Below are 24,276 nucleotides of genomic sequence, written 5' to 3'. Positions count from 1 at the left end.
GTTTACAGATGAAAAAACTAAACTTTAGAGATAGTAAACTACTTGCCCAAGGTGAAACGTCTAAGAAACAGTATCCAAACTTAGGTCTGTATTATTACACAGATCATGCATTTAATTCCTTCACTGTACTTTCCAAAATATAAATGGGTCACATTTTGAATAATGATTTTATCATTTGCAAAACACCTGCCTAATATGTATCTTTTAATTTTATAACAATTCCAAGAGTAATTGATATTCCTATATTAAGGCCCAGGAAGTTGAGACTCAGCAGTTAAATCGATAGGACTAAATCTCAGTTACTGAGACTACAGTCAAGTACGGAATACCAGATCTTCTGCTACCAAGGCCAAAAGGTGCAGCTCTAACCTTAATAGATGCGCCTCTGTTACTGATGTCTAGATGCAGTGGAATAGAAGAAAACCAAGAGTTGTACTTAGATTGACAAGGATTCCAAGAGACGAGGGAAGTTTAAAAAGATAGGTCAGTAGTTGTTAAAAGCAACCCAGAAGACCATACTAAAATCTATTATAGACAGTATACGACAGCATGATGACATGGTGGAAAGTATATGAGTCTTGACATCAGAGTCTTGAGTTTGACTCCTGTTTTTGGTATTTACTTACTTTCTTTTTTTCTTTTTGTGAAGCATGTTAAAGTATATGCCACATATCATTTCACCTCTGTAAACTTCAATATGCATCTCTAAAAATATAAACATTCTCTTACCAACTACAATGCTCCTATTTTAACAAAATTAATAGTAATTCTTGATATCATTTAATATAGCCAGGTCATAATCAGGTTTCCCTGGTTGTCCCATAAATGACTTTTTACAATCGGCTTATCTGAAGCAGGATCCAATGTCTCCACATTTCCTTTGGTGCGTGTATTTAAGTCTCTCTTAACCCACAGTGATACTCCCTTATTTTCCATGCCACTGACTTGTTACAGAAACCAGATCAGTTGTCCTGTAAGAGGCCCATATTCTGCGGTGTCACTTCCTTTTGGTGTCACTTAACTTTGTTCATCTAGCTCAAGGGTCAGCAAACTTTTTCTGTAAAAGGCCAGATAATAAATATTTTAGGCTTTGTGGGCCATATGGTCTCTGTCACAACTACTCAGCTCTGTCACTGTAGCGTGAAAGGAGCCATAGACAAGACTTAAATGCAGGGGCTTCCCTGGTGGCTCAGTGGTTAAGAATCCGTCTGCCAATGCAGGGGACACGGGTTCGAGCCCTGGTCCGGGAAGATCCCACATGCCACGGAGCAACTAAGCCCGTGCGCCACAACTACTGAGCCTGTGCTCTAGAGTCTGCATGCCACAACTACTTTAGTCCACACGCCTAGAGCTCGTGCTCTGCAACAAGAGAAGCCACTGCAATGAGAAGCCTGGGCACCGCAAAGAAGAGTAGCTCTCGCTCACTGCAACTAGAGAAAGCCCGTGCGTAGCAACGAAGACCTAACGCAGCCAAAAATTAATTAATTAAATAAATAAAAATTTTAAAAAAGACTTAGATGCATCAGAGTGGCTGTGTTTCAACAAAACATTATGAAAAAGACAAAACAAAAAACATGCAGTGGGCTGGATTTGGCTCAAAGGCCATAGTTTGCCAGCTCCTTGCAGAAGCTTGATTTCATGCAGGTTCAACATTTTTGGCTCGAATTCTTCTTCAGAGCTGGTGCTATTTGCTTTATGTGTATCCCTGCAGGCTCACTATCTGCTTGCCCTACTTTTTATAAGTCTGAGATTAATCAATAGGTCCAGATAGGGCAGTCTGATCTCTCTACTGTAACTTCCCACACAACCATTTGTCTAATAGTTTCACTTATTGATGATCATAGCCTGAATAAATTATCTCATTACGGGTGGAAAAATAATTTTCTAATCCTGCCATTCTTTATACATTCATTAGCTAAACTTCTGCAAAGAACTTTCCCTCAACAAATGTTATTTACTTACCCTGAAACACAGTTCATACAGAAAAAAGGGAGGATAAATGCTTAATTCTTTCCTTATAATTGTTTATTTTCAGAGTAGGAGTTAATGCCCTATTTGTTACCACTGCTATCTGGTAACTTGTTGAAGTGATGTGTGTGTGTGTGTGTTTCTTATTACAAGTCTGTTGTTATGAACCAAGGAGTTTTCTATATTCAACCAGCTATCTTTATTACTCTTTCTGATACTTAAGTTCTCTCATCTTTGGCCAATGGGAGCCTCTTTATATTGGTCCCTGTGTCCTTTTGGCATGAACCACTAACTAGTCTTTGAGAGTTCCTTGCTTTTTGATGCAACAGAATGTCCCACGCTCATCTTTTGGTATTTTCTGCCCCAGACTGAAATCAGCCATTCACCCATGACCCTTGGATCCTTTCAATGAGGAATGGTATTTACGATGACAGAGTTCCAGTTGTGCTCAATGCTATTGTGCTGTTATTACAACGTGTTACTGATGAGGGTATAAAAAATATATAATCTTGGGACTTTCCTGGTGGCGCAGTGGTTAAGAATCCGCCTGCCAATGCACAGGACACAGGATTGAGCCCTGGTCCAGGAAGATCCCACATGCCGCAGAGCAACTAAATCCGTGCTCCACAACTACTGAGCCTGCGCTCTAGAGCCCGTGAGCCACAACTACTGAGCCCACGTGCCACAACTACTGAAGCCCATGCACCTCGAGCCCATGCTCCACAACAAAAGAAGCCACTGCAATGAGAAGCCAGAGCACAGCAACAAAGAGTAGCCCCTGCTCGCCGCAACTAGAGAACGCCTGCGTGCAGTGACGAAGACCCAAAGCAGCCAAAAATAAATAAATAAATTAATTAATTAATTAAAAAAAAAATATATATATAGTCTTGAATTCATGGGCAGAAGTAAAGTAGTATACTCTTTCTGGAAAACAAACCCTAACTCTAACTGTGTGACCTTAAGAAATTATTTAATTCCTCTATGGTTGAGTTTTCTGTAAACTGGAATTAAAACAGGGTCCAAAATGTCATGAAGAACCTAGGGGTAAAACGGGAATAAAGACACAGACCTACTTGAGAATGGACTTGAGGATATGGGGAGGGGGAAGGGTAAGCTGTGACAAAGCGAAAGAGAGGCATGGACATATATACACTACCAAACGTAAGGTAGATAGATAGTGGGAAGCAGCCGCAGAGCACAGGGAGATCAGCTCGGTGCTTTTTCACCGCCTGGAGGGGTGGGATGGGGAGGGTGGGAAGGAGGGAGATGCATGAGGGAAGGGATGTGGGAACAGATGTATATGTATGACTGATTCACTTTGTTATAAAGCAGAAACTAATAAAAAAAAAAAAAGAAAAAAAAACAGGGTCCACCTCACAGTTTTAATATAAAGATTAAATGAATTTACATATATATGGCATTAAAAGCAATGATTAGCATACGGTAAGCACTCGATAACAATCAGGTACTATTTTTATTGAGAGCTTTGAAAATACTCCAATCTCTGATCCAGTAACTCCACTTTTATGACTTAACCATAAGGAAAATAATTTAAAAGTTAAGATAAAAATTAACAAAAGCATGTCAATTACAGTATTTATAAATGTGAACAAAACTGTAAACACCTAATGGTCACCATTAGGGAAACAGCTCATGAAGAAAAAGTGATATGGAAAAATGCCCAAGATATATGTCAAGTAATACTAATAAACCCATCAGCCAAAGATACCATTTCTACTAGTCAAGTATGAACGCTTATTTCATTGCGCCCTAACCACATTTTGATTTGTATGCCTTTATTGAACATTTTGAACACTTAACAGAACAGTTTGACTTTTACATATTTACTAAATTAGTATGTGGTATCTATTTGCATTTCTTTGTGAAGTTAATTTTTGTTTCTAATTTTATTAGCTGTCCAATTACTATTTCTGTAAATTATCTTTTGTCCATCTACTAAGGAAGAAAGAAAATTAACATTTTATATAGAAAGTATTTGCATAAGTTATTTAAAATGCTCACAACAAACCTTGAGAGTACACAGCATAAAATCCGATAATCCAGCATCTTGCCATTTAGAAATCTCAATTAATAGCAAGCCAAAATTAATTCAGAAAACACTAATGATCTGGTATCTGTGGCTCATCTATCAGCATCAAAAGCAGATGAGTTCTAGTAATGAATTTAAAAAAGCAAATATATCAGGAATTAATCAGTTTGCAAATAAGCTGCATTGAGTTTAGGGAAGTCTCAGAGTAAAACTACAAAGCAGCATGGTATAATGGTTAAGAGCACCAATTCTTTGTGGGTTCAAATACAAGCTCTTCCACTTACTAATTATGTGACCCTGGCTAAAATACTTAACCTCTCTGTGTCTCTGATTCCTTATATGTAAAGTGGAAATAATAATAGTATCTAAGCTGACAGGGTTGTTATGAGAAGTAAATGAGTGTGTGTGTGTGTATATATACATACACAAACACACAGTGATTAGAACACTGCCTAGTACATAGTAACTGCTGTATGTTTGCTATTGTTACAAAAATGAGTTTATGAATCAATCCCTCCTTGTCTCCTACTACTTTGTATAGCATAGTTTGCTATTCAAATACTGTATTGTTTTGTGACTATTTCAAAATATTCCTATTTTAATTAGCTATGCACAATTTGGGTGATCAAGGTACGATTCTTTTTAAAGTTCCTCTGATGACACTTCTTTTTAAAGTGCCTCTGATGACATGATTCTTTTTAAAGTGCCTCTGATGCCAGACATAATATCCTAAAAACAAACAAACAAACGATAAAGCAATCTCAAGAAAGAACAACAAAGCTGGAGGCATAATGCACCTTGATTTCAAACTATATTACAAAGCTATAGTAATTAAAACAGTGTGGTACTGGCATAAAAACAGACACATACATCAATGGAACAAAATAGCCAGGAATAAACCCACACATGTACAGTCAATTAATTGACAACAAAGGAGCCAAGAATATACAATGAGAAAAGGATAGTCTCCTCAATAAATGGTGTTTGGAAAACTGAACAGCCACAAGCAAAAAAATGAAAATGGACTGCTATCTTTACACCATACACAAAAATTAACTCAAAATGAATTAAAGACTTGAACATAAGACCTGAAACCATAAAACTCCTAAAAGACAACACAGGCAGTAAGCTCCCTGACACAGGTCTTGGTGACAATTTTTGAATTTGGCACCAAAAGCAAAAGCAACAAAAGCAAAAATAAAGAAGCAGGACTATATCAAACTAAAAAGTTTCTGTACAGCAAAGGAAACCATCAATAGAATGAAAAGGCAGCCTACTGAATGGGAGAAAATATTTGCAAATCATATATTTGATAAGGGGCCAATATCCAAAATATACAAAAAACTCAAACAACTCAATAGCAAAACAAACCAAACACTCAGATTACAAAATGGGCAGTGCATCTGAATAGACATTTTTTCAAAGAAGACATACAGATGGCCAACAGGTACATGACAACCTCATTAATCATCAGGGAAATGCAAATTAAAAACCACAATGAGATATCACCTCAAACCTGTCAGAATGGCTCTCATCAAAAAGACTAGAAATAAGTGTTGGTGAGAATGTGGAGAAAGGGAACCCTTGTGTGCTACTGGTGGGAATGTAAATTGGTGCAGCCACTATGGAAAACAGTATGGAGGTTCCTCAAAAAATTAAAATTAGAACTACCAGATGATCTATTCAATTCCACTTCTGGGCATTTATCTGAAGAAAATGAAAACACTAACACTAAAAGATACACTCACTCCCATGTTCACTGCAGCATTTACAATATTCAAGATATGGAAACAACTAAATGTCTATCAATGAATAAATGAATAAAGAAATTGTGGTATATATATTACATATATATGATAGAATATTATTCAGCCATAAAAAATGAAATCTTGCCTTTTGTGACAACATGGATGGACCTGGGGGCATTATGCTAAGTGAGAGAGGTCAGACAGAGAAAGACAAATACCATATGATATCTCTCACATGTGGAATCTATATATATATATATATATATATATATATATATATATATATATATATATATGCGTGTGTGTATATATATTTCCAAGCTCACAGATAAAGAAAATAAAGCAATCAATATAGATCATATACACCACAACTACAAAGGTTTCTAACCTCCCACAGCAGTCCTTCTCAAACTTGAATATGAAATAAATCACCTGGGGATCTTGTTAAAATGGAGAGTCTAATTCAGTATCTGGGGCAGGGTCTGAGAGTCTGCATTTCTAACAAGCTTCTTAGGTAGTACCAAAAATGCAGCTGGTTCAAGAACAGCACTATGAGGGCTCATGAATGAGCTTTAAGGAGTTCTGGAATCACACATTATCACGTACAACATTTTCTGTGACTGTGCATATGTGGATTAGTTTCTGAGGAAAGGACCTACGTACAGTTCTTACCATATTCTCACGAGCGGGGGAGCAAGTAGGAAAAGGGCAGGTAGAGAGTAAGAGAATTTGTGGGAGAGGTGACAAAGACACAAACCAGTTCCACTGCTAAATGAAAAAAAATTGTCATTATAAAAAGGAAAAATTATTTGTAAAGGCAACTATTTTACAGATGTACAACAATTATAACTTATAAGATTAAGCTGAAGAATGAGACAATTCTATATTATAGACAATTATATTGTAGAAAATTACAACTTAGAAGACCAAATTGAAGAATCTTTAAATTCTAGAATAAAAAGACAAGGATATAAAACTAAGAGAGAAAAAAGATACGGCCAGGATATCTACTATTCGCTCAACGGGAGTTTTAAAAGTAGAGAACATGGGATAAAAGGCATTTAAAACACATATATGTAGGTATACATACATATACACACATACACATGATATATATATATATATACCCATGTGCATATATTCACACACATATATGTACAGGCACATGTATTTTAGAAAAATATCTTTAGAACATACAACTAGATATGTTCAGATAAAATGCCCACCAAATACCAAACAGTAACAATGACTGAAGATACATACTAAACACACGCTGGTGAAAACGGTAAACTCCAAAGATAAAAAGAAATTTATGATAAGCTTCCAAAGGAACAAAGGAATTACAATCAAAATGGGAACTTAAAGTTACAAGATGATAAAGTAACATACACAGAATTCTGAACAGAAAATATTGGAACCTGGAATTCTATACCCAGCCAAACCATTATTCAAGTGTGATGGCAAAATAAAGAAACAATTTCAACTGTGCACACCTAAGAATATATACAACCAGTACGTATTTCTTAAGGGGGGGATAATACACAAGAATGTACTTCAGCAAAATAGAAATATCAATCTAATTAAAGACTTCAAGAAAACTGTCATGGCACGAAGAAAATGGTAAGGGAGAGGGAGAATAAAACTTAAGGAATCAAAATAATTGCTGAGAATGAGGATGCAAATTTTAATGTAATTAATTTGGGGAAGTATTTTAACATCTTTTTTGTTTTCTATGTCTGTGTGTATATATGTTCTGTAAATAAGTTCACTTGTATCATTTTTTTAGATTCCACATATAAGTGATATCATATGATATTTGTCTTTCTCTGCCTGACTTGCTTCACTTAGTATGATAATCTCTAGGTCCTTCCATGTTGCTGTTAAGGCATTATTTCATTCTTTTTTATGGCTGAGTAATACTCCATTATAAATACATACACACACACCCCATATCTTCTTTATCCATTCATCTGTTGATGGACATTTAGGCTGTTTCCATGTCGTGTCTATTGTAAATAGTACTGCTATGAATACTGGGGTGCATGCATCTTTTCGAATTAGAGTTTTTGTCTTTTCTGGATGTATGTCCAGGAGTAGGATTGCTGGATCATATGGTAACTCTGTTTTTAGTTTTTTAAGGACCTCCAGGCTGTCCTCCAGTGGCTGCACCAATTTACATTCCCACCAACAGTGCAGGAGGGTTCCCTTTTCTTCACACCCTCTCCAGCATTTGTTTAGACTTTTTGATGATGGCCATTCTGAGTGGAGTAAGGTGACAGATACCTCATTGTAGTTTTGATTTGCATTTCTCTGATAATTAGTGATGCTGAGCATCTTTTCATGTACCTGTTGGCCACCTGTATGTCTTCTTTGGAGAAATGTTTATTTAGGTGCTCTGCCCATATTTTGATTGGGTTGTGGGTTTTTTGATACCAAAAATATAATTTATAAAATAAAAAATTGAGAAATTGAATGTTATCAATTTAAAAAACTTCTGTTTTGCCAAGGCCACTGTCAAGAGAATAAAAAGACAAGCTATACAGCTGTGTGTGTGTGTGTGTGTGTTTGTGTGTGTATTGATATCTATATAGATATAAAAACTCTCAAAATTCAAAGTTAAAAAATAAACAACCAAGCCAAAAATGGGCAATGGACTTAAATACTTCATCCAAGGGGATACAAAGATGGCAAAAAAAAAACTATATGAAAAGATGTTAAACATCATTAGTCATTTTAAAAAATGCAAATTCACATCAGATGAGATACTGCTATTTACCTAACAGAATGACAAAAACAGAAAATACTGACAACACTAAGTGCTAGCAAGGATGCAGAGCCACTGGAACTTGCACATGTTGCCAGTGAGAATGCAAACTGGTACAGCCACTGTGGAAAATGGTTTGGCAGTTTCTTATAAAGTTAAGCATATATGTATAACTTATAACCCAGCAACCCTACTCCTAATTATTTATCCTAGAGAAATAAAGCATATCTACACAAAAACCTGTATAGGAATGTTCACAGGTAATTAATAAAATAGCCAAAAGGTGTTAACAACTCAAATGTCCTTCACCAGGTGAAGTGACCGACTGTGGTGCATCCATACAAAATGGCATATTGATCAGCAATAATAAACTGTTGTCCTGTGCAACAGTGTGGATGATCGCAGACTATGCTGAGTAAGGGAAGCCAGTCTCAAAAGGTTACACACTGTACACTTCTATTTATTTGAAAAAGACAGAACTATAGTAATGAAAAATAGATGGGTGGTTATCTGAGATTATGGGTGGGGAGAGGATGGGACTATAAAAGATAGCAGGAGGGAGTTTTTTCGGGTGATGTATCCTGATTTGTATGGTAGCTACACAAATCTGTAATGTGTTAACATTCATAGACCTGAACACCAAAAGGAAAAAGAATTAATTCTACTGTATATCTTTAAAAATAAAAATTAAAAAATTAACAGTCATCTTAAAAGCTAGAAAAACAACAAAATAAAAAAAAGTGCAAAGAAGAAATTAATAAAATAGAAAACAAGAAAATCAGTAGACCATAAAACCAAGAGCTGATTCTTTAAGAAAACCTAAAATAGAGAAAACTGTGATAAGTGTGTTCAAGAAAAGAATGACAGACAGGTATTAGGAATGACAAACGTGATATAATCACATGTAGAAAATATTTTTGAGAGCACATTACTTACAACTTTAAAGCAAATGTGGAAATAGAAATGAAATTACAATATTCTAGGAAAATATGACTTAGTATTTTTAACAAAATTGGCTTAAAGAGGTAGAAATTGAAAAGATAAAGTTATCCCCCAAAAGTACCATGCCCTTATAGTTGCAGGGTAGAGTTCTAAAAAACCTATAAAAAACCGTAACTTCTATTATTTTAAATTTTGTTGTGGCGAGCCCCCTACTTAGGTCAGGGAACAAAAGAATAAATTTTTAAAAAATACACAAAATAAATAAAAAGCGGGGATAAATCATGTATCCTAATTCGAATTCTCTGTAACACCCACATACTTCAATCAAATCAAGCACTCAGTTCCTTATTGTAATGCAGTGGAAGAAGTAATGTGGAGCTGAATCCTATTCATACTGAATTTATGCAATTTTATCTGTGCTCACTCATATTTTTCATATGGCTCCTAAATACAACCATTTTATCTGGTGCTCAAAAAAACTTCCGTACCAACGCTAGAGAGAAAACTGGATGTTTTGTACTTAATGAAAGTTTGCTGTTCAGCACTGAATATTGTAAAACATGTATACTGTACTTGAAGATGATTTCTGAGAGTTTTAAAAGAACTATACTTTAGCCTTACTCACTGACATCAGAACCTAAACTGTGTGTAGTGATTCCACTCCAGCTGCACAAATAGGAGGCTCCCCCTCCATCTCCTACCCTCTTACCAGCGTGAATAGTCTTACGTACAAGTAATCATGTCAGTGAAAACACAAGGTCATACCTTACATAGTACTAGGGCCATATTTTGGTTAACGCTATGGCTGCTACCTTTTGAGCAAATAAGTGTGGTCTTAAAGTATAATCATCCCCAACAGACTAGAAGTACCCATCTGGCAGAACACAGTGCTCCTTCCCCTGGACTTGAGCTCAGTCTTCATTTAGCATCTCCATTTTACTCCACAGATGCCTCCTTCAAACACGAATTCTACTTCTCATACAACCAGTCCATTTCCACTAAGGTATCTTATTTGCTTCTTTGGTCATAAGGCCCATTCATAAGAAGGGATTTACTTCTGACAGGCTCATCTGTATTACCTTGCTTAAGTGAAACAAAGTTTATCCTCACTAGGAATGAAAACATTTCTCCTGTCAGCAGGACAAGGCTGTTCATTTTTGCTTTCTTATTGTAACTGTAGCTATACAGGTCTCCTTCCCCTAACCTGAAAAGGCAAAATAATCACAACTGTAACAGTAAATTTTTTTACACTGTTCTTGACCACTGAAATCAATTTTAAAAGGTGTATGGGGACCTCCCTGATGGCGCAGTGGATAGGACTCCATGCTCCCAATGCAGGGGGCCCGGGTTCGATCCCTGGTCAGGGAACTAGATCCCACGTGCATGCCGCAACTAAGAGTTTGCATGCTGCCACTAAGACCCAGTGCAACCAAATAAATAAATAAATAAATATGAAAAAAAAAAAAAAGAGGGCTCGTGTCCTTCGGAAAAAAAAAAAAAGGCTTCCCTGGTGGCGCAGTGGTTGAGAGTCTGCCTGCCGATGCAGGGGACATGGGTTCGTGCCCCGGTCCGGGAATATCCCACATGCCACGGAGCGGCTAGGCCCGTGAGCCATGGCCGCTGAGCCTGTGCGTCTGGAGCCTATGTTCCGCGACGAGAAAGGCCACAACAGTGAGAGGCCCACGTACCTCAAAAAAAAAAAAAAAAAAAAAGGTGTATGTATTATAAGTGTATCTAAAAGAACAGATCAACAGATATGAAAACTGGGAAAATGAGAGAGGAAGTCAGGTCACAGGAGAGAGAAAGAAAAGGGGTGGAAGGAGTTAGAAAGCTGGCAGTAACTACAGACTGATTTCATAGATACAAACACAAGCCTTAAGAAAATTAGTCAATGTATCCCAGCAGATTAAAAGATAATATTTCGTTACCAACTTGTTGTGGTCTATCCCATAAATGCAAAAGTAGTTCAACATAAGGAATCACATGAATGTAATTTACTCCATTCGTGGATAAATGAATTCATTTATTCAACAAATACTGTCTGGCATGATGCTAGGTATGATTCACTCACATAATTCTGGCCCTCATAAATAACTTACGATCATCCTGGAAATGAAAACACTTTTGTGTCAAAATTAAATATCTATTCTCAAAAACTTATTTTATATAGGAACTCATTAATAGCTCCAATTTGATTAAGAATATCAGAAACCTATAGCAAACATCACACTTAAAATTTTGAAAAAAAGGGGATGGGAACCATTAAAACTAAAGACTTAACAGATATGGACTGCAGAGTATGGACCTTATCTGGATCCTGATCCCAGGAGTTTCTAAAACTTCATGTTTATCTGACAACCAGGGCAATGTGTATATGGCTAGACATGTAATGATAATTAGGAACTGTTAACTTTTTAAGTGTGATAGTGGTATTGGACTTAAGGTTTGTTTTTTGTGTTTGTTTTCTGAAGCTTTCACATCTTAGAGATACATACTGAAATATTATTAGATTAGGTCCTTGGGATTTGTTTCAAACTCATTTGCATTTAGGGAGTGGGTGGAGGAGTGGAGAAAACAAGGCTGGCCATATAATGATCACTTGTTGAAGCTGGATGTTGGGTTTATCAGGTTAATTACACTAGTGTCTCTACTTTTGAATATGCTTGAAATTTCCAAAGTACAAAGTTTTAAAATTGCTTTTAATTATCAAACACAATGGCAAAAAATCAAGCAAAAAAGAACAACAACTAAATGCAAACACTAGAGAGAATCTACATTATCAGAAAACCTTCTATGGATACTATTATTCGACATTATTCTTTTTTTTCAAAAGTTATTACTTAATAACTTTTATTTGAAATCTACATACATAAAAATGTACTAGTTGCAAGTTTATAGTTCCATGAGTCATCACCCCCAAAACCCATATCTGTGTAAACCATCGCTTAGGTCAAGATATAGATTTGACCAGCAGCCCAGAAGCTTCCATGGTACCCATCTCAATCACTATCCCCACCCCCGCTCAACCCCAAGAGGCAACTGCTCTCCAACATCAGTCTAACGTCTAACACTGTATTCATACGGTAGCTATAATTGTGTGCCTAACAGTTTTTGATCAATATGTGAAACCTACCCACCCTACCTGCAGCGGTACTTTGGGGTTTATTCCTTATTTTTTAAAAATTTGTTCTTTTCCATTACCTTGTAATGAGAGCACCTTGTTCTCAAAACGTGGTCAGTGGACTCTTGGGAATTCCCAACACCCTTTCAGCGTTTAATAGAATACAGAAAGCTCACTGATTTGATTTCAGATTCCACATTGCAACTAAACTTTAAAAAACGACTTGTCAAGTTCTGGTGTAGCACCAAAGAATATTCACATTTATCTGAAAGGGCTACTAAAATTCTTCTCCCTTTACAATTATCTATATGAAGCCAGATTTCTTTCCTATACTTTAAGCAAAACATGTCACAACAGCCTGACTGCAGAAGCAGATGTGAGAAATCAGCTGTCTTCTATTAAGCCAGACATTACAGTGATTTGCAAAAATGTATAGCAACGCCATCCTTCTTACTAAACTTTTTTTTTTGGAAATTTTAGTGGTCATTTTACATATTTTTAAAACGTATGCTACTTAAGGTCACACGTAATGGGGTTGGTTTCTTCTCATTTTAAATGGGTTAATAAATATTTTAACAATCTCTCAACTTTAATTTACCATGTTTAAAAACATATATATCTGTCATACAAAAAACATTCTTCGGATCCCTCAATAACTGTGGAGCCCTGCGTCCCAAAAGTTTGAGAACTGCTGCTGTACAGTTTTCCCTTATGTGAATATACCATATACCATAATTTATTCATCTATTCTATTGCTGATGGACATATGGGCTCTTTCTAATCTGGAATTAAAACAAGCAAGGAAAGGATGCTATGAATATCCTTGTACGTGTCTTCTGACGCACGTGACGTCCCCACTTCTGTTGAGTTTATACCAGGAGCAGAACTGCTGGATCACAGGGCATGTTTACATTCAGCCTTAATAGATACTGACTGTTTTCAAAGTGGCTATTAAGCATCTGAAATGTGGTTAGTCTAACTGAGATGAGCTGTAAGAATAAAATTTACACTGGAGGGCTTCCCTAGTGGTGCAGTGGTTAGGAATCCACCTGCCAATGCAGGGGACACGGGTTCGAGCCCTGGTCCGGGAAGATCCCACATGCCGCAGAGCAGCTAAGCCCGTGCGCCACAACTACTGAGCCTGCGCTCCAGAGCCCGCCAGCCACAACTCCTGAAGCCTGGGCGCCTAGAGCCCGTGCTCTGCCACAAAAGAAGCCACCGCAGTGAGCAGCCTGTGCACCGCAACGAAAAGTAGCCCCCGCTCACCGCAACTAGAGAAAGCCCGTGCACAGCAACAAAGACCCAACACAGCCAAAAAAAAAAAAAAATTACACTGGATTTTGAAGACTTAGTATGAAAAACATAATGCAGAATATTTCATTAATAATTTTGTATTGGTTACATGTCAAAATGATAATATTTTGGATATATCAGGTTAAATACATTACTAACACTAATCTCACCTGCTTTTTTTTTTTTTTTTTTTTTTTTCAGTACGCAGGCCTCTCACTGCTGTGGCCTCTCCCGTTGCGGAGCACAGGCTCCAGACGCACAGGCTCAACGGCCATGGCTCACGGGCCCAGCCGCTCCGCGGCATGTGGGATCCTCCCGGACCGGGGCACGAACCCGTGTCCCCTGCATCGGCAGGCGGACTCTCAACCACTGCGCCACCAGGGAAGCCCTCACCTGTTTTTTTTTAATTTTGAATGCGGCTACTACAAAATTTAAAACTATGTATATGACTTACATTTGAGGCTCACAATATGTATCTGTTAGGCAGCGATGTTCCAGGGGGAAATATAGAAAGGTAAAACAGGAAAATACCAAATGTGCATACTAAGAACAGTCTGAGATGCTTAGGAGACAGGCACCTAATTCTGAGGAACCAGAAAAGACTTCCCAAAGGAGGTAATATGTAAAGGAAAGCTGAAGGATGGCAGGAGTTAGCCTAGTGAAGAAAGTGGTGGAGGAAGGTAAAACCAGGCAGGGAGAACAGTGTGTGCAAAGGCCAGGAGACAAGAGAACCGTGTTCAGTATGGCACAAACACGGTGGAGGGGAAGGACATGGTGGAGGGAGTGACAAGAGACAAGAAAGGGAAAAACTAGCTACATCGTGAAGGGCCTAGTGATGCTTCTATTTTAAGAATAGGGAACTATTGGTTTTAAGCAAGAAAGTTACATAATCATATCCTCACTTTAGAAGAGTCACTCTGCTGCTCCTCTGTGTGATGTGATTGAATCAGGATAAGACTAGAGTCAAGACTAGTTGGGGCTGTTACAATAACATAGATTAAAAACTAATGAGCCTTTACATGAAGAGAACAGCAGCAGAGAGACGCAAACCTTAGGCAAAATCACTACTCTCAAAGCTTCAGTTTCTTCTAATAATATCTACCTCAGAGTTATTTTGAGGATTTAAGAAAAGCATCTTTTTGTAAAGGAGTTCTGTATTCTAACTCTTGGTAAAAGGTTTTAGTATCACTAGAACAGGCAATAATAATTCCAAGAAACTGAATTCTATTTCAGAATATGCCAGATAAAAGATTCATGTCTTCTCCAACTTATTAAAACCTATAAGATACTTTAACAATCAATGAAATTAAGTCAGATAATTACGTTTGAACGGTAAATTCCAACTACGACACATCCCACTGTGCTCCATTTAACCTCGATATGAAAAGATTAACACCATATCCCATCTCTAAAGACTAAAATTCAAGTGAATTAAAGGTAAGTATGAAGTTACGCTCATTCAATGGTAAAAACATGAATGTAAAACGATTTCACTTCTTCACCAAACTGATACTAGCAGGGCAGGGCAGTGAGTTATAAAGTATTCGAGAGAACTAGAAAACTGTTCAGTTGGCTTCATTTATTTTGAAGTTTGGGGACCTTCTAAAGTTATATATTCTGTAAATAAACTATTCAATCCAGGGAAGAAAGGTAAAAGGTCACTTTATTTTTCCAAAAATGTTTGAAGTTCTCTAATCTGCCAATGCATTCTTGACTCTTCTAAGATACAGAGCAATCTTTAATTGATCACTTAGTAGAAAGCGTTTAATTTGGGCAAAAAGTCCTTGAAATATAACTTTTATTCCACCCTTTCCTTTTTGCCTTAAATACTCTTAAAACACTGTAGAAAGTTTTGTTCTGTCCTTATTTCATCCACAAAAATGAACAGTCCTTAGAAGTGAGTTCTCCACAGAACCCTTCTTAAGCCTCCCCCCTTGTAACTTAAATCCCCACTCCTTAGTGTCACATGCTATACAACTATTCACACACAATATCCCTTCTTGAACTGAGTGTTCTTAACCTTCTCTTTTCTAGATTAAAATAAACAGAAACGTAACTTCCTAAGGGTGTAAACTGATTTACTGAATTGTGAAAACAGAAATCACCCGCAACCTCTCAGCCCTTTTCTTCACTCTCACTTGATGATCTCATGTCCATCATCCTACTACAAAACCTACAGACCTAAGTACACTTGAACTAGTATTTTCCTCCTTAACCTCTTGGGCCGAGGGAGGAAGCACCCCTTTCTTCCCTATCAAAGGGGCAATCCACACTCTTCTTTCCACCTCCGCTGCTGCCACCTCAGGGTCCCTCACCTGCATTACAGCCGAAACCCATCATCCCACCTCTGCTCTTGCCTCCTTCTCAACAATCCACACAGGGGCAAAAGCGACTGTTTCAAAACAAAGATCACGTTACAGCATTTAAACTGTGTCAACAGTTACACTTAAACCCAAACTCTTTACCATAGTTTCCAAAGCCCTGAGTCCCTGCCTAAGATTCCAGCCTCACCTTGTCACTCTTAGGACCACTGTGCTCCGGCTACTGATTTTATTTGTTTACCTGCAACACACCAGCTCTTCCACATCAGCTTTCTCCTAATTCTGGGTCTTTCACATGTTGCTCCCGTGTGCAAGGTTCTCTTATCCCAATCATGACATGGTTAGCTGTCCTTCAGGTCTTTCATTCTCCTCTACAAGGAAGGCTTCCTCTAACTACTCTGTGCCTGGTATTCACTATCGCTGTCTCCTGTTTGTTTTTTGTTAAAGCACTTACTACAAGTTATTCGCTAGACTGGAAGCTCCACGAGGGCAGAAACCACGTCCGCCAGGCTGTCGTGCCTTACATAGTGCCAGACGTAAGCAAGCGCTCGACAAGTATTTATTTGCTAAATGAATGAAAGAGTGAAGAGACAGGATTAGGTTGCGGTCCTGGCTGTACTACTTCCTAGTGCTTTGATCTTAGATAAGTGACAAGTTCTCTGAGCTCCAATTTTTCTCTTCCATAAAAAAAGGAATAGGGCTTCCCTGGTGGCGCAGTGGTTGAGAGTCCGCCTGCCGATGCAGGGGACACGGGTTCGTGCCCTGGTCCGGGAAGATCCCACATGCCACGGAGTGGCTGGGCCCGTGAGCCATGGCCGCTGAGCCTGCGCGTCCGGAGCCTGTGCTCTGCAACGGGAGAGGACGCAACAGTGAGAGGCCCGCGTACCGCAAAAAAAAAAAAAAAGGAATAAATACCTTGTAGGATTTCTAAATAAGACCTAATGAATATTAACAGACTATGAATGAAGACCAACCACAGTATCTGAACTTAATTGAGTAAATGTTAGTTTCCTTCCCTTCCTTCTACAGTTGAGAATTCCCTAAGCTAATTTCATATTGAAACTAGAGATAGACAGACAGACAGATAGACAGACCTATCTATCTATATACACATCTACTGTTGCATCTACTTAAAAGGACTAATGACATGCATCTGAACAGACAAATTGGTAACTTGTATTTGTAGGATCTAATCCAATCCTACACCTTAGAAAATGGAGAATAAGTAGTATACATCTTACTCACCCCTCCCACAAAGGACGGGGTGGAGTGAGGAGAAAATGAAGAGAAACCAAGAAACAGGAGGGAAAGATAAGCTGAGAAATTAGAAATCATTAATTCAACCTCAATTCCTAAGTTTAGAACAGCCTTCATTTACCTATAAAGACCTGTAGCAGGAACAGGATTAGTACTCATTCCTAAATTCTGAAATAAAACATTTTCTATTTGCTTAAATCTACATATATCTCACTTATATTAAAGGTATTTACCTCCTTTTTACCTTTCATTCTTTAAACTGTAATTTCATTGATAAGATGTAAAAAAAAAAAAAACAAAAACCCTCCAAATACAAAAATGCCTCACATCAGAAAAACAAAAAGTTCTCATTGTTGCCTTAATTTCTTGATAAGCTTTAAATTTTCTAACCACAAAAATTAAGTCCTTCTTTCCCAAACATTTTTTTAAACTGCTGCTCACTTTCCAGCCTGACATCATTTTTATGTTTTCTTCAGAGATTTTACTTTCTAGGGACCTTCTAAATCATTTACCATACATCATTCAGATCTCCTCCACACTCTCCCTGGAACACAGGTACCCCTCTGAAAGTGGTCATTTAATACTTTCTGCCTGGTAACCACCTAGAATTTTGTGGAATGTGCTGCATACCTTTATATTCTCCCTACGATATGGATATAATTTGGATTCTAAACCCAAGGAAGGGTTTATATTAAGTAATTAATTCCGTTTTATTCAACATATTTTATGTAATCAAGGCTGACTTTTTAAGAAGTAATTGGAATCTGGTTTAGATTTTTTTCTCTCATGTTCTAGTTATTTCTACAACCTTTCTAAAATTGGAACTTCTAGCCTATCCTTAAACTGGAAGTTTATAAAATCCTGCTGAAAGTTCCATAAAATTCACAGAGAAAGACTCACTCATTAGACATAAGATGCAAGAGTAAAAAGAATACACTATGCTCCCTCAACCTCTAGAACAGCAGTGTGTACAGAAAGAACTTTTGACTATAATAAGCTGAAAACCAGTTTAAAGATACATTTTTGTCATAAGTCAGTCAGTGCATGTCAGGGAGAGTTCTTACTGCTCCCAAAAGCTCTAGCAGCAAGTAACCTAAGACTTTACCACCTACAACTCTTCAAGGCTACTGTAAAATGATATACAAATACACCAAACATTTAAAATTACATTTTAAGGCTTCATCTAGGGCAGTGCTTTTACAAACTAATAATTGTATTCTATAAGTGGGTCCAAAATTACTTTAATGAGTCCAAACCAGTACACGAAGAAAGGAAGCAGGAGAGAAGGGAGGTGAAACAGATTAGAAAACATCAGAGTACATCCATCACAGGTAGTACCAGCAAGTATTATTTCATGAATTTTGTTTTGTTCTGTATACTGGGAGTAATATAAAATGTATTTTAGGTATTTTAATCTTCTAAAAAAGATTAGAAAACACTGATTTGGGAGACAAAGAGAGTGGAAAAGGATAAAGCAATGGAACTGCCATAATTATCAAATTATGGCTTGGGAGGTGAGCAAGACTAACAGCTTCTATTGACTAGGAGACATTTTGGAAAACCTCCACACATTTTAACAGCCAGATATCCCCATGTGAGATATGAAGAAGCACCTTCTCCTCTTACAGCAGGACTAACACATGCCCAGCAAGGTCACAGCTGCGCCCACTAACTGTTCTTACCCCTTCAAACTTCCAACGGCAGAGGTCAACCTTTACCTTCTCCTAACTCTCAGGAACATTCGGTGCAGTTAAGCTACAGCAGCTCCTGAAAGATAATTGTTGGTCTTTGAACAACTACTCCTAGAAAACATTAACTGTATTCCATATCATAATCTAGAGTTTCAAATAAGGCTTTGGCATTCAGAAAAGTAACTTGGAAGTAAAACAGTCATACTATTCCACTAAAACAGTCACGTTTATTAGTCACATAGTCCACTAAAACGGTCATGTGAAGAAACTAAGCACCAAAATAAAAAGATTACTTTTAAGGTATTTGAAATGTTTCAAAGATTCAAGGCACAACTTGGAGCCATTTAATATTACAGTTTAACAGATAAGAAAGAGTCACTCTGTGAAGAGTTAGTATTGGAATTGCCCAAATATCAGCCAATCAACCTGCATTTTTTTCACTGGGTCTAAGTTAAGGGTTACTCTGAATATTCAGTTGCATTAACAGAGGTTTCTCATTATTTTTGAAGCCACTTTGAAAAAAACACACATTTTGCTGTATAAGGGACAGTTTCATAAGTTACAGTGTATATTTGTTCTAAAGGCTCAGAACAGGTGATGGGTACTTCTCAGGACACATCCACTCCTCATCACAACTACTGCATATTCAAGTAAAACAACCCCACTATCGTTATGAAAGCACACCCCCACCCCCCGCCACACACACACTATTATTATAGCTGCTTCTTCTCTAATATAAATCCACACAGGACAGAAGAGGACAAAAAGTGCAGCAATAAAGAGAATTTCCCCAAATGCAGAGTGAAGGGTTCCTTTAATCTCTGCTCACAGTTTAGTGTCCCGCCTGGCTCACTACCTCCTTTTTCTTTATACTTTGAAACTTGCTGTGTGGCTTGAGATATCAACCCTTAGTATAATCACTTGCTAGTTTTATAATGTGACCCCACACTGTTGGAAAAAGGAGCTTCAGTCTTTGCCTACTAACAATTCCTCACTAAACACAAATTCCCAAAACATAAATATCTGATAAACATCTACCAGGAAGTCATTTTGTGTACAAGTACAAAAGGATGCACCAAGACAAATTCACGGGTTCACAGCCTCTTATACCTAGAGGCAAAAAGAATTTTAGTTCAAACACTAATGACATAGCTCTTAATGAAAGCAGAGCTAAAAGAACCTATTTATCCAATCTGATCAGACATCACTAAGACTCAATTCTGATTATAGCAGAGGACAAAGCTGGACACTCTTAATCACCCTAGATTAAAGATGCCTCTAGCTTTCGGCTCTCTCCTGGGCCATTACACCAAACCTAGAGGAGAACTACACCCACCTTCAGGCTAGAAGAAACACATAATAGCTTATTGATCTCTGGTGCAGACCCAAACCCACAAGTCACCAAGCAAGTAGGGATCACAGCCACTTGATGCAACAATCAGAAGTCATGCACTGGGTTTTCTGTTCAAATAAGCACACCACTGGCAATTACCACATCAAATGTGGACCAACTCCTCCCAAACAAAAATAAAAATATATTAATCAGGTCAGGGAGCAATACATTCTGAACCACACAGAAAAACTACGATTTCTTGGTTGGCAGTAAATGTCAATTTCAGTTCATTAAATTCTTCATTTCGTGTAATTTCTCAGGTTTTAAAAGTTACCGTGACATTCAATTCCATAGATAAATGCTTTCAAAAGAGATAATACTTGCTTGTAAATTACATGTTGACTGAACTCCATCTCCACCACCATTGGTGGAATTAAGTGTTTGTGGCAAATGACTTAGACTTTTCAGAAGTAAAATTTAACAAAGAATGGTAACTCCTAATTATTTTCTTCTGAAGAAATCAAAGCACCACTCCGAAAAGTAAAGGTTAACTGTGCTCTCTGAAACAACTATACAATGTTTTTAACTGATGACCAAAAACAGTCAAGTCAGAAGTAGAACTCAAGTCTCTCAAGCAATGAATATTCTTTCCAACTAATAACATTTAGCTCTTGTTCTGACCCCTGTGTACTACGTAAAGCTTGGTCCTTACTCATAGCCTCAGCCTTCTCTTAACCTCAAAGGAATATATGTAATACAATCCACAGACTGGAATAAAGCAACAGTGACAACATTAGCGGACAATGATGGATGAAATGCCAAACGAACTGGGAGTCAGGGCAGACATGTACGCCCTAAGAGGGAGAGACTGAGGTGGGGCTGGAAACTATTTTCTGGCCTTCTCCCGCGTGCTGCTCCAGAGCAAGGGGCAGGATCCTGCATGCCCGGGATCAGCAGAGCCCCCGAAGTGCAGGGATGGGAAGAAAATAGTGGGCTGCTTTGCCAGGGAGTGGGGAAGGTGAGGGATCGGTGCGGTGTGAATTCCACGGGGGAGTGAACTTCCTGGCCCCGGGAGGGTCGGGGGTGGCAGGACGGTCCCGGCCAGCGGCGGGGGGCGACCTCCCTTTCTTTCTCCCACAGTCCTACATCTTTGTGTGTGTGTGTGTTAGTCAAGGGGCTACGAGTCCCCGAGGAACCAGCCGGCCACCGTGGCCCTCCAGCCCAGGTCGGGAAGTCCGTCCGCCACCCTCTAGCTCCCAAGGGGCTCCCCGGGTCCGGGACGCCCAAACACCCTCCAACACCCCGAGGGTCTGGAGACAGACGAATGGACCAAAGCATCTTCGTGTGTGGACACCCCCTCCGCTACATCCATCCCTCGCCGGGTCTTTGTCCCGCCGGCGGCCGGGGTCTCTGCCGGTTCCTCGGGGAGCCCCCTGTCCTGGAGGCCTCGGGGCCCGGGGTCGCCCCAGCTTTGTTCGGTGAGCGGGGCGCGGGGACCAGGACACTTACCGTACACCCCGGCGAAGAAAAGCAAGACCAGCGCAGACCTCCACCGCGGAGACTCTTTTGTGCTCCAGCGACGGGCCATAACCACGGCAGATGGAGCGAGCGAAAAGGAGATGGAGGAGGCGGAGGCGGAGGCGGAGGCAGAGGAGGAGCTGGGGCCAGACGCCGCCGCCACCGAGCCCCCGGCTGCTCACTGCGCTCTCCGCGGCGGCGGGAGGGGGAGGGGCCGCCGTCGCCGCCGCCTCCGCCGCTGCCCGCGCGCGCTCCCTCCCTCTTTCTGCCTCCCTCCGGACCCCCCTCAGCAGCTCGCCGGCTCCCACCCGGGGCGGCGCGAGAGTCCTCCACGGGACGGCTCTCCCGGGAGCCGGGGTAGCCAGCGCCGGTACGAGATGAGGGGGCGGCGGACGCGCGGCTCCAGCCACGCGCCGCATAGGCTAGTCGGCGCCGCCACCCGCCAGACAGCGCTAGCCGGCACCCGCGCCCATCCGTGCGATCGGCAATCCCCTGGCCCGCCTGCCTTGGTTCCCACCCCACGCTCCTCTGGACTTTCTAAGTCTCAGGGCCGCTTTCCCCGTGACTGAGGCCGGAGGAGCAAGGCAGTGCCAATAGATGAGCGAGCTAGAGAACGCGGGTCGATGGGTTCCCCCGGGCTGGGGAGTGGGGGCCGGCTTCGGCGCTTCGCTGCAGTCCGAGGTCTCGGGGCTGCCCCTGCGGGTTGTATGAGGACGTGTTGGGTGGCGGAGAGTGGCTGCGTGAGCGAGGAGAGTGGGTGTTCGGAGGCTGGGAACTTGGGAGTTACTCTCCCCTACCCCTCCCTCCCTTCCTCCGCTTAACCCGCGCGGAGCTCGGAGTGGGTGGGCGCAGGTTAGAGCCGAGACCCCGGCCGCTGGTCGCTGTGAATGCCTGCTGGGGAGCTGGGGCTGGACGCCCACGCTCAAGGTGCCCGCGATGAGCCGGGCAAGGTTGGAGTGCGGAGCACTTCCAGTCTGGCGTGGAGGTGGCTCTGACATCTCGCGGGGGTGTTGAGCTGGGCCGGGATGTTCGGCTGGAGCCACCTCGGGGGTCGGGAAGTGGGAGAGGGGTTCACTCAGAGACCCGTGATTTCTCTAAACATCTTTCTCCATCCCAAGAAGTGTGACTCCTCCTTCCCTTACCTCTCTAGCACTTTCTAAATACAATTGTAGTGACACTGGCACGTCAGACCTTCCGCCTTGTATTTGTAAAGTGTTTGTCGACACGTCTCATCTCCCCTACTAGATTATCATTGACCTTTACATGCACTCTCCGGGCTATTCAAGGAAGACCTACAATGCACTATGCTGTCCAATTGACATAGGTTATCTCTTTTTAATCTCTAACAACCTTGTGAGATAAATATTATTATCCATATTTTATAAATAAGAAAAGGAGACAAGTTAAATTACCCAAAATAGTGTAACAAGTGAATGGTTTGAAACAATTTTTCTTATTCCAAATTCAAGGCTGTTTCCTCTCTACTGCAGTGTACTCTAGCACAATGCTTAGTGCGTAGTAGGTAAATATTAAAATTTAAGATGAATTTCTTTGAAGGTACATTCAGTCTTTCCCTCTATCCGCTACCAATTTGTCCCCTTTTAGATTTTTTTCCCCAGGAAATGGTATTACAAACGGTGAAAAAATTATTAACAAACAATGCAAAACCCAATAATAACAAATCTTGTATCATTTGGCAAAACAAGCAAACAAAATCGAGAGCTCCAAATATGTTTTGTACCCTCGTTGGAGAAAAAGGAGGAGCTTCAATGTACTTCATTTAACAATCAGCAGTTGTCTGTCCTAATTTTAGGATTTGAGATTCTACTTGCTTGATTCTTGAGATCTGTTTCCAGATATTGCGCTGCCATGACCACTGTGTTTAGAACAGGTCACAAACAAAATGAAGAGAGACTGCACGGCATCTTCCTCTCTCCACTTTTAGTACCAGTCAAGGAACCCCAGTCCAAAGACAAGAGGCACATTGCTGTCCTCCGTCCCTTGACTCTTGTGTTCACACTCCTCTCACCGTTGCACTTGCTCATCCACCCAGACCTGTCTTCTGAGACATCGAGTTCTCACACCTTTCGGTCTCAGGGGCCCTTTAAAAACACTTAGTCAGAAAGAGAAAGACAAATACCGTATGCTAACACATATATACGGAGTTTAAGAAAAAAAAAAGGTCATGAAGAACCTAGGGGTAAGACAGCAATAAAGACACAGACCTACTAGAGAATGGACTTGAGGATATGGGGAGGGGGAAGGGTAAG

The 24,276-nt window shown here is 39.9% G+C and overlaps 1 protein-coding gene across 2 annotated transcripts in view; it reads right to left on the bottom strand.

Moving 5' to 3' along the window:
• The window catches only part of LRP12 (LDL receptor related protein 12), a 79,305-nt gene extending 56,897 nt beyond the window's left edge, over positions 1-22,408 (bottom strand). Inside the window, exon 1 of one of the 2 annotated variants that reach the window (XM_082601215.1) lies at positions 21,998-22,408. In XM_082601215.1, the coding sequence (XP_082457341.1) occupies positions 21,998-22,076 (79 nt within the window). In that variant the 5' untranslated portion in view covers positions 22,077-22,408. The remainder of the gene's footprint in view (positions 1-21,997) is intronic. The other variant, XM_082601214.1, reaches the window with a different exon arrangement.
• Positions 22,409-24,276: the final 1,868 nt, after the last annotated feature.

The sequence above is a fragment of the Mesoplodon mirus genome (genome assembly GCF_964341445.2).
Source record: "Mesoplodon mirus genome assembly, chromosome: 16".
NCBI classification, from domain to species: Eukaryota; Metazoa; Chordata; class Mammalia; order Artiodactyla; family Ziphiidae; genus Mesoplodon; species Mesoplodon mirus.
Note: the sequence above shows the minus strand (reverse complement) of the source record. Positions and strands in the feature narration are given on the sequence as shown.